This window comes from Nerophis ophidion, linkage group LG07, assembly GCF_033978795.1.
Source record: "Nerophis ophidion isolate RoL-2023_Sa linkage group LG07, RoL_Noph_v1.0, whole genome shotgun sequence".
Taxonomy (NCBI): domain Eukaryota; kingdom Metazoa; phylum Chordata; class Actinopteri; order Syngnathiformes; family Syngnathidae; genus Nerophis; species Nerophis ophidion.
The window spans coordinates 66568721-66580782 of record NC_084617.1 but is presented as its reverse complement, the minus strand read 5'-3'; the positions used below and the strand labels follow the sequence as shown (position 1 = coordinate 66580782).

At 43.8% G+C, this 12062-nt stretch overlaps 1 protein-coding gene across 20 annotated transcripts in view; it reads left to right on the top strand.

Annotated features, from left to right (window-relative positions):
* Positions 1-12062, top strand: part of rimbp2b (RIMS binding protein 2b) — a 329543-nt gene that overhangs the window by 290778 nt on the left and 26703 nt on the right. For all 20 annotated transcript variants that reach the window (XR_009807576.1, XR_009807577.1, XM_061906907.1 and 17 more), the window contains one exon: positions 2620-2784. Coding sequence is in view for 18 of the 20 variants with exons in the window: in XM_061906907.1 (XP_061762891.1) it covers positions 2620-2784 (165 nt within the window). In the remaining 2 variants the exon portion in view is untranslated. The remainder of the gene's footprint in view (positions 1-2619; positions 2785-12062) is intronic.

The window sequence follows — 12062 nt, the reverse complement described above, 5'->3', positions numbered from 1 at the left end:
TGTGGCGTTCTGTCATGGTTTTGACATGCAGCACGCAAAAATAATTGAACCACCTTTTAGAATAGAATAGAATTGGGATTTAGACAACACAGGCTATTATCACGCAGTGTGATGGTGCGTGGATTGTGGTGGAATTATCCATAGGCAAGAAAATTAATATTGCAAGAAGTTTTTTCATATTAGATATAACAAAACGAATACCATTGAAAAACAGACACTAAAACGAATCAAATGTCTTTAACTCAGCCCCTTAAATCAGTGGTCCCCAACCATTGCGAAAAACTAGCTAATTAGAATCTTTTTGAAAAAATAAAAATAATAATTTATGGAACATCATTAGTAATTTTTCCTGATTGAGATCAATTTTAGAATTTTGATGACATATTTTAAATTCCAATCTGCACTTTGTTAGAATATATAACAAATTGGACCAAGCTGTATTTCTAACAAAGACAAATCATTATTTCTTCTAGATTTTCCAGAACAACATTTTTAAAAGAAATTCAAAAGATTTTAAAATAAGATTTAAATTTGATCTTACAGATTTTCTAAATATTTTTTGGGAATTTTAATAATAACAAGTTTGAAGAAATATTTCACAAATATTCTTTGTCGAAAAAACAAAAACTAAAATGAAGAATTAGATTAAAATGTATTTATTATTCTTTACAATAAAAAATAAATACTTGAACATTGTTTTAATTTAAAAGGTAAATGTGTTTAAAAATCCTGATATCATTTTTAAGGTTGTATTTTTTTAATCTAAAATTGTCTTTCTGAAAGTTATAAGAAGCAAAGTAAAAAAAAAAGAATTCATTTTAACAAGTGAAGACTAAGTCTTTAAAATATTTTCTTGGATTTTCTATTTGAGTTTTGTCTCTTTTAGAATTAAAAATGTCGAGCAAAGCAAGACCAGCTTGCTAGTAAATTAATACAACTTAAAAAAATAGAGGCAGCTCACTGGTATGTGCTGTTATTTTAGCTATTTTTAGAACAGGCCAGTGGGCTACTCATCTGGTCCTTACGGGCTACCTGGTGACCGCGGGCACGGCGTTGGTGGCCCCTGTACTAAATGGATTACACTCTCGATTTTGCTCAATCAGGAAATGCAATCCTCTGTGCACGATCTTAGTACTTCGGCTTTGCAAGTTTGCACGTGTTTTATTTAATACACGCTAACCTTTAGTAAATCAGGCCCTTGGTTTGTTCATTTGCAAGCACATGCATGGATCCCTTGCCATGTATTAAAGCACGGTCTGATATAAGTTGTGTAAGTGTGCTCTCAAGGTTGCAGCAGACCAACTGATGTGTGTTTTACTGGAACAAGTATTTTTATGCCACTATAAAGTTAAAGGCCTACTGAAACCCACTACTACCGACCACGCAGTCTGATAGTTTATATATCAATGATGAAATATTAACATTGCAACACAAGCCAATACGACCGGTTTAGTTTACTAAATTACAATTTTAAATTTCCCGCGGAGTTTCCTGTTGAAAACGTTGCGGAATGATGACGCGTGTTTGTGAAGTTATTGGTTGGAGGGGACATATTAGCACAGCACCACTTGCAGCTAAAAGTTGTCTCTTTTTATCGCGCAATTACTGTGTTGCTGAATCTTTAGCAATTTGTTCAATTAATAATGGAGAAGTCAAAGTAGAAAGATGTAGGTGGGAAGCTTTGGCCTTTAGCCACACAAACACGGTGTTTCCTTGTTTAAAATTCTCGGAGGTGAAGCTTTACTATGGATCAGAGCGGTCAAGCGAACATGGTTCCCGACCACTTGTCAACCGGCAGGTTTCGGTGAGAAAATTGTGGTAAAAAGTCGCCTCTTAGTGGAGCTTGCGCCGTCAATGCAGCTGCCGTGACTTCCCTCGGAGACTGGCGTCAACACACCCGTGGACACACCCCTCCGACTATCAGGTACTATTTAACTCACTAAAACACTAACAACACAATAGAAAGATAAGGGATTTCCCAGAATTATCCTAGTAAATGTGTCTAAAAACATCTGAATTGCTCCCAATGCAATTGCCTTTTTTTTCTAGTCCTTCGCTATCAATATCCTCATCCACGAATCTTTCATTCTCGCTCAAATTAATGGGGAAATCGTCGTTTTCTTGGTCAGAATAGCTCTTGCTGCTGGAGGCTCACATTATAAACAAAGTGAGGACGTGAGGAGCCCTCACAACGGTGACGTCATCGTCTGCTACTCCGGTACAGGCAAGGCTTTTTTATTAGCGACCAAAAGTTGCGAACTTTATCGTCGATGTTGTCTGCTAAATCCTTTCCGCAAAAATATGGCAATATCGCAAAATGATCAAGTACGACACATTGAATGGACCTGCAATCCCCGTTTAAATAAGAAAATCTCATTTCAGTAGGCCTTTAACATCATTGTAGTGCACAAAGCTACATGGGAGTTTTGACTTGATAGATTTGACAGATTGGAGGGATTCATAAAGGCCTTTGTGCTCAAATACAAGTGCCAGTTTCTTTTGGCAACAGGAACCTGAGCCAACTAGACTCTCGAATGTGGCCAAGAGAGAAAGATTGGGGGGAAAAAAATAAAAAAGAACATAAAGTGATGCTGCTGTGCCTCGTTTGTTTCCGCTTAGCACCACCATCCCCACCACTACAGTCACAGTGAGGAGTACTACACCGAGAGCAGCCGGGGGTCAGACTTGTCGGACATCATGGAGGAGGACGAGGAAGATCTTTACTCCGAGATGCAGTTGGAAGAGGGCCGCCGGCGGAGTATCAACTCTCACAACTCCCTAAAGGTACTCAGCGCACACCTTCCCTCTGTATACAGGGATGGGAATGAAGATTTACAAAATCAGCTGGAATTTTTTTAATCCTAAAACACCGCTTTGCGGAACGCCACACATGCCCCCCCTCCCACAGAAACATTTTGAAATCTATGTTAGCTTAGGATGCATTTCCTGCTATTTTGAGTCAAAATCAAAAAATATTCTCCTGACGAAAATTTCACATTAGCAAATATTTTCATAAAAATGTATCATGTGATGAAATTTATGTATACAAGTTTACACATATATCAAATTCTTGTACACGTTTGGAAAATAGACAAAATAGGCCTACAAATGGATTAACCAGAATTCAAATATAAAAACTTTGAAATACATAAGCATACTTGCCAACCTTGAGACCTCCGATTTCGGGAGGTGGGGCGGAGGCGTGGTTGGGGGCGTGTTTAAGTGGGGTGGCGTATAATTCACCTACTCGAGTACCGTATTTACAAAAATGTTATATATATATATATATATATAATTATGAAATACTTGACTTTAAGTGAATTTTAGCTATATATATTTATTTTATTATATAAAAGAAATAGTTGAATTTCATACGGCACTGTCACGCCAAATTTCTTCCCCCTACAAAAACCTTTCCCCCGGAAGCCCCTCCAATGCCTGAAGGACCCCAATGAAAGCGGAACAATACCAAGTTATGTAACTCTTAAAGGTTACAGCTGCAAAATTTGCAAAGCAAAAATAGATTGAAAGGTTAGCATGCTGGAATGCTAATATTTTTTCCTCACCGTTATTTTTCACCAATGACAATCAAGCCAATTATAATGCTTTTAAAGCAGGCAGCTGTGTGGGCTGCTTTAAGGTCCTTCCACCCTCATTAGGGTCCTACAGGCATTAACGCCAAATGTCTTCCGGAGGGAAGGTTTTTGTAGGGGGAAGAAATTTGGCGTGACAGCAACTATCAAATACACAGTAATAAAAACACAGTGCTGTGCTTGCTGGGTACTAAAAAACAACAACACTTACCTTTCACTATTTGAGTAACCTTTGTTCTGCCATGTGCGTATTGGTGAGCGATCTCCGAATCCGGGAACATCCTTCACGTATTTGTTGTAAACATCCGTAAATGAGAACGGGATGTTGCTTCCAGGTATCAGCATAGCCATCTTTGTCTCAGCATAAAATACACAATCGGGTCTCCATTTTGCGAGGTGGGCCATAATACTGGGTTGCGAACGATGCTGCGCTGCGGACACTTTGTGCTTCGCTGACTGACCGTTCATGGCTGAGTATATCCGTTCACCGTGTTCAATGGAGAAGTCTGTTCTACAAAATTTACAGGCAACATACCCCTTCCCCTTCGAACTCTCCTGGATAAATGGAAATTCTTGTTTCCAATCGTTCTGGAACTTGCAAGCGTATTTCTTCATTTTGCTCGTCGACGGTGTAATATATAGGGTTGGAGTCAATAACCAGGCGACGTGATGAAGTTACGTTTCTTTACTGTGGGCTTCAGAACAGACATTCTATTCTATGTACAGTAGATGGCAGTATTGTCCTGTTTAAGAGGGTCACAACATTAGTCAGGTTCTCATGGAGCTGGAGTGGGCGTGGCTTCCTGTTCCGTCTGAATTTCGGGAGAAAATTTGTCCCGGGAGGTTTTCGGGGGAGAGGCGCTGAATTTCGGGAGTCTCCCGTAAAATCCGGGAGGGTTGGCAAGTATGAACATAAGATCGTGTGTTGTACCTCTGAATGGACTCGTCTGTCGTAGATTGGCGTGAGAGGAGCCGAGTCGGAGGTGGGAGGCTTCGATAGTTGATTTGAGGACGCATTTGTGACGATGTTTGACTTCAGCTTGAAGGCAGATCCCAGTGAAAAATTACTTCTCCGTAAACTCACTTTACTTAGATGCCTTGGCGATTTCGCGTGGTCAAAGAGTGCCACCTTTCCCCGTGTTTCATAGTTCACAATGTCCTTGCAATATACAGTGGGGCAAAAAAGTATTTAGTCAGCCACCGATTGGGCAAGTTCTCCCACTTAAAATGATGACAGAGGTCTGTAATTTTCATCATAGGTACACTTCAACTGTGAGAGACAGAGTGTGAAAAAAAAATCCAGGAATTCATATTGTAGGAATTTTAAAGAATTTATTTGTAATTTATGGTGGAAAATAAGTATTTGGTCAACCATTCAAAGCTCTCACTTTGGCTCAAAATCTCACGATACATGGCCCCATTCATTCTTTCCTTAACACGGATCAATCGTCCCGTCCCCTTAGCAGAAAAAACAGCCCCAAAGCATGATGTTTCCACCCCCATGCTTCACAGTAGGTATGGTATTCTTGGGATGCAACTCAGTATTCTTCTTCCTCCAAACACGACGAGTTGAGTTTATACCAAAAATTTATATTTTGGTTTCATCTGATCACATGACATTCTCCCAATCCTCTGCTGTATCATCCATGTATCCATTTTGGTATAAACTCAACTCGCCGTGTTTGGAGGAAGAAAAATACTGAGTTGCATCCCAAGAACACCATACCTACTGTGAAGCATGGGGGTGGAAACATCATGCTTTGGGGCTGTTTTTCTGCTAAGGAGACAGGACGATTGATCAGTGTTAAGGAAAGAATGAATGGGGCCATGTATCGTGAGATTTTGAGCCAAAACCTCCTTCCATCAGTGAGAGCTTTGAATGGTTGACCAAATACTTATTTTTCACCATAATTTACAAATAAATTATTTAAAATTCCTGCAATGTGAATTCCTGGATTTTTTTTTCAGATTCTGTCTCTCACAGTTGAAGTGTACCTATGATGAAAATTACAGACCTCTGTCATCATTTTAAGTGAGAGAACTTGCACAATCGGTGGCTGACTAAATACTTTTTTGCCCCACTGTAAGCACTGAGCACGTCCCGGTTCATCGCACTTTGCAATGAAATAGCTGATCAGTTCGTCTACTTCTACGATATTGTTGTTAATCTTCACCTTCAGTTTGACAGATATATCGAGCCATGCCCAGTTCCACTTGTTTCTCACGCCTTTATTGATATCTTTCGCTAATGAAGCATTCCTATCTTGAATACGCTTAACCATGTCTGAAACTGTTTTGTCAATAAAGAAACGTGTTAATTGAGAGCTACTGTGTTGTCTTTCCAGATTAGTCGCCGATAAACACAACCAATATAAACAGAATACAAGTTCAGAAACGCTCACAATAATTGAGGATCAGGGACTAGATATTTTCGGCAAACGACGCGTGCAGACGCCTATAACGGGCAATGTCATTGGTTGATGTCGTCAGCTGATAGTAGAGCTAGCCAATCTGGTGCCTTCACACATTGGCATTATATTATATAAAATTCCCATCCCTGTGTATAGTGATGGAGGAATTGAGGACGGGGGAGTGGTGATGAAGGGAGATGATCACCTTTTTCAGTTTTTGCTGGGGCTGGCTAAATGCTACTGCTTTTTTTTCCCTTCTTCAATATATTTACTAAGCCACCGCTACCACTCCAGCACTGCCTAATGCACTCACGCCATGGCTGTGTGTACTATAACAAACTGTGCAGCATGCCAGACTGTAAATGGAAACACGGTGGTTTGCGTTGCATTTTTAGAGGGCACTTAAGCAAGATGAAAAGAAAATATACCGTTTTACTGGTTCATGGCACATGGGAATCTCATTTAAGTGAGCACTTAAATGGAAATAATCACTTTTGTTTGTGTCTGTCATGTTCAAATGTTTTATTGTGACTACTGACAGTGCAAATGTTATTAATACGGTCCTGTCTTCATTCGTTCTGTGTGGCTTGTACGCCATTGTGGTAAAAAATGTTAGAAGCTGCTGGGCTTTGTTGTCTCAAATCACACTTTGTTACATTTTTATACTCAAGAATGTATTTGCGTTGATCACTGTTTTGTCGTTGCCTTCCACAGTGTTACCTCAACTTAAGAGTGTTGTGAGAGCTGTCTCTCGGCGAATTGTTATGCTTCAAGTGACAAGCGGAAATTTTAGCAACAAGCACCCCCACCATTAGTTGGTGCAGCAAATGTCACAGTGAACCCCGTAAGATCAAACCAAAACATCTGGTCTTAATCGCTAGCACTAGCTTGTAGCTAGAAATTGACATAAAGGCCTACTGAAACCCACTACTACCAACCACGCAGTCTGATAATATTTCATCATTGATGTATAAACTAACATTGCAACACATGCCAATACGGCCGGGTTAAGTTACAAAATTGCAATTTTAAATTTCGCGCGAAATATCCTGCTGAAAACGTCACGGTATGATGACGCGTGCGCGTGACGTCACGGATTGTAGCGGACATTTTGATCCAGCACCGATCCCAGCTATAAGTCGTCTGATTTAACCGCATAATTCCACAGTATTCTGGACATCTGTGTTGCTGAATCTTTTGCAATTTGTTCAATTAATAATGGAGACGTCAAAGAAGAAAGATGTAGGTGGGAAGTGGTGTTTTGCGGCTGCCTTTAGCAACACAAACACAGCCGGTGTTTACTTGTTTACATTCCCGAAGATGAAGCTTTACTATAGAACAGAGCGGTCAAGCGAACATGGTTCCCTACCACATGTCAACCGGCAGGTTTCGGTGAGAAAATGGTGGTATTAAGTCGGCTCTTACCATAGACATGAGCAGAGAGCTTGCGTCGTTCCTTCTGCAGCTGCGGACTCTCTTTCCTATTCCCACCGCCCACCTCCGACCATCGAATGCTTACATCGTGGAGGAGGGGGGGAAAAAATTATCTCAGCCCGGCAGCCTTGCCTCGTCGAGAAACGTTGCTTCCCTCGGAGACACTGGCGGTCACCACACCCCTCCAACTTTCAGGTACGACCATATAATCTCACTAAAACACTGGTATCACAATAAGCAGATAGCAGATAAGGGATTTTCCAGAATTATCCTGGTAAATGTGTCTAATAACATCTGAATCGCCCCCACTGCCCTCGTTTTTTTCTTTTTTCTAGTCCTTCAATCTCACTTTCCTCATCCATTAATCTTTAATCCTCGCTCAAATTAATGGGGAAATCGTCGCTTTCTCGGTCCAAATCGCTCTCGCTGCTGGTGGCCATGATTGTAAACAATGTGAGGATGTGAGGAAATCCACAACCCGTGACGTCACGCACACATCGTCTGCTACTTCCGGTACAGGCAAGGCTTTTTTATTAGCGACCAAAAGTTGCAAACTTTATCGTCGATGTTCTCTACTAAATCATTTCAGCAAAAGTACGGCAATATCGCGAAATTATCAAGTATGACACAGAATGGACCTGCTATCCCCGTTTATGTAAGAAAATCTAATTTCAGTAGGCCTTTAAATGTTTGGGGGTTTTTTTACCGCCAATTGGAAGGAAGAAAGTGAGTGTGAAGGACAGTGATGAGAAGAAGTGAATGATGCTCATTGAATTGTTGCGATCTGTGACTCAGATCTTCACATGTTTATTTTTCCATCTTTGTTTCATTCTCTTCTGACCCACTTACTTCCTGTTTAGTCCGTTACCATGGTTACACATTGATTTCACCTGCTCCTCGTTTTCTACACACCTGGTTCTCCTTGATTTCTCCCTATATAAGCTTTCCTCTTTTCTTTGTTCAGTCTCGGATCCTAATTTGCCCACGCGCAACAGTGACGACTCTCGACCTTCATCTTTGTATGTATATTCTCGCTAGCTTTTACGCTAAGCCATTTGTTTATTCCAGCTCACATGCTGAGGAATTGTTTTTCTGTTTTTGGTTTGCCTTCTCTTTACAGCAGTGTTTTTGTTCCTAGCCTTTTATTATTTAATAAATCCATTTATAACTTACCTTGTTGTGTTCATCGCTTCGACGCATCCCCGGAAGAACCAATCCGGCATTACAATGCCACACAAGCGTCACAGTAGGATCCGAGCAAAGAATGGTTCCTTCGCGTCTGGCAACCACGAGGACGCCTTCGATGAAGGTACATGGATTATGTTTCGGGCGATGGAGGCAGAGACTCTCCGATGCAACCCGGATGAAAGTATCATGTGGGGTCCGGATGGAACCCTGATCCCCATCGATGTTTCCCGGTCCGGTGAGTTTCCCTCCCGCAGCGCTCGCGCTCGTCCGCGTAGGCGGAAGCCGCGAACGATGGCTTCGTCCCGTGACAGTGACTTTCCCACTCCATGCCTCCCTCCTCATAAACACAGCAACCTACAGTCCGCATACAAAACCCCTACACCATTGTTTGGGGACCCAATAACACACTTTGCTAACAGTTTTACCGACTGGGCAAATTCTCAACTTGTGTCCCGCGCAGATGACGTCATTTCGTCGACGCCTCCCGGTAACGCAAACCCGTCCTCCGTTGATGACATCATCAATGAGGAATTTTTTTGGGAAGATTCTCTTTCTCATCCATTTTCAAATGACAATAACATTCATGACAAGATACAGAATTATCAGGATATTTTTTCTTATTATTCTAGTCAACCTCAGTCACCTAGTTTTTCTCCTACACCTCCTTTAAAACCTCATTCTCCGGCCAAGTCCAAGGTGTTTCCTCCCTTTTCTAAAGGAAATTCTGGACAAATTAAAGGGGAGGAGTCGGCCCGCCTCCAAGCCTCCCACCACCCTCCCTTAAGGTCAGTCCCTGACCATAGGGAACGGGTCTGGGATCCCCGTCTGGAGGAAGGGGCTATGACCTATAGCTGTGCTACGGAGGTAGCACAGATACTACCCTCTAAACCACAGCCACCATGTAGACCTCCTCCACCTGTTTTTCCCCTGGCCAAGTCTCAACGGCCTTGTAGACCTCCTCCACCTGTTTTTCCCCCGGCCAAGTCTCAACGGCCTTGTAGACCTCCTCCACCGGTGTTCGGACTCGCGAGGTCATTACCTCCAGCACGTCCTCCACCACCGGTGTTCTGCACTGCTCCCAGTCTGGTTCTCACACCAGCACATGACTCTCGCCTGGTTCTCAAGCCAGCACTAGACTCCCACCTGGTTCTCACACCAGCCTCCGACCCAGAACTGGTTCTCATACCAGTTACAGACTTTAGCCTAGAGCCCACTCCAGTACCAGCTCCAGAGCTGGAGCCTACTCCAGTACCAGCTCCACGCCGCCAAGCGCCGGTACCAGCTCCGCGCCGCCAAGCACCGCCGACGACGGGGCTGGAGCCCACACCAGCGTCGACGACGGGGCTGGAGCCCACACCAGCGTCGACGACGGGGCTGGAACCTTCACCTATGTCGACAGGGCTGGAGCCCACTCCAGTGCCAGCTCCTCGACAAGCGCCGGTACCAGCTCCACGCCGCCAAGCACTGCCGACGAAGAAGCTGGAGCCCACACCGGCGCCGACGATGAGGCTGGAGCTCACACCAGTCACGACTCCTGCGGCTCCCAGGCCGCCTCCGACGACTCCTGCGGCTCCCAGGCCGCCTCCGACGACTCCTGCGGCTCCCAGGCCGCCTCCGACGACTCCTGCGGCTCCCAGGCCGCCTCCGACGACTCCTGCGGCTCCCAGGCCGCCTCCGACGACTCCTGCGGCTCCCAGGCCGCCTCCGACGACTCCTGCGGCTCCCAGGCCGCCTCCGACGACTCCTGCGGCTCCCAGGCCGCCTCCGACGACTCCTGCGGCTCCCAGGCCGCCTCCGACGACTCCTGCGGCTGCAGCACCCGCATCATCCTCGCCAGCTGCACTCGGGCCTGCTTTGGCTGCAGTCCCCGCACCCTCGTCTGCTGCTTCCAAGCCTGCTGGGATTTCGGTGCTGAGGCGTCGTCCACCACGTCGACCACGGGCGTGGCCTCTGCGAGGTCATCCTCCTCGCCAGACACTCCCTCCTCCATGTCGGCCACGGATGTGGCCGTGCCCGGGTCGTCCGCCTCGCCGGGCACCTCATCCTGCGAGGCGGCCACTAATGTGGCCTTTTCGAGGTCGCCCGCCAAAACTTGTTCGGCAGCAGCGTTCCACCCGCCGCCGCCACATGATGTGTCCTCGGTGGATTCGGGGACATGCGATCTGGCGACCCTCCACCGTGGCCTCCCTCCGCCCTCCCTTCGTTTGTGGACTCTGTTTTTGGGGAGGGGGTTCAAGTTGTTTCTTATTTGTTTTTGTTTTCTTTGAGACATCTGGAATCTGTCTTTTTGGGGGGGGGAATACTGTTGCGATCTGTGACTCAGATCTTCACATGTTTATTTTTCCATCTTTGTTTCATTCTCTTCTGACCCACTTACTTCCTGTTTAGTCCGTTACCATGGTTACACATTGATTTCACCTGCTCCTCGTTTTCTACACACCTGGTTCTCCTTGATTTCTCCCTATATAAGCTTTCCTCTTTTCTTTGTTCAGTCTCGGATCCTAATTTGCCCACGCGCAACAGTGACGACTCTCGACCTTCATCTTTGTATGTATATTCTCGCTAGCTTTTACGCTAAGCCATTTGTTTATTCCAGCTCACATGCTGAGGAATTGTTTTTCTGTTTTTGGTTTGCCTTCTCTTTACAGCAGTGTTTTTGTTCCTAGCCTTTTATTATTTAATAAATCCATTTATAACTTACCTTGTTGTGTTCATCGCTTCGACGCATCCCCGGAAGAACCAATCCGGCATTACAATGCCACACAAGCGTCACATGAATTAAAGAAATAATTCATCGAAAAAATTATTTGGCGAAGCAATTGGAGCGTATTACTGCTAGTCGGCATCAAACTAAAGCAGACTGAGTCTAACGCTAGTATCCATAAAAATATGGAAAAGCTGCTGATGGCAGGTTAGTAGAACCAGATGGATAGTGATACCGTAGTAGTTCACTTTTGAAGGTAAATGCAGTACATTAGTATTACCGTATTTTCCGCACTATAAGGCGCACCTTCAATGAATGGCCTATTTTAAGACTTTGTTCATATATAAGGCGCACCGCATTATAAGGGGTACAGAATAGATGCTACAGTAGAGGCTGGGGTTACGTTATGCATCCTTTAGATGGAGCTGCGCTAAAGGGAATATCAACAAAACAGTCAGATAGGTCAGTCAAACTTTATTAATAGATTACAAACCAGCGTTCTGACAACTCGGTTCACTCCCAAAATGAATAAACAGCTGTTTTATTATTTTCCCTGATTCAATGTAAAAAACTGTCTGATACTGTTACGGTAAATCAAACGTTAGTGCAATCACAATATAGTGACACTCGAAATAGTGCAAAGCAATAATATATCAATAATTCAACGTTGCTCAAACGATAATGTCATAACACACAAAATAAACATGTAAAGCTCACTTTATTAAGTTATTA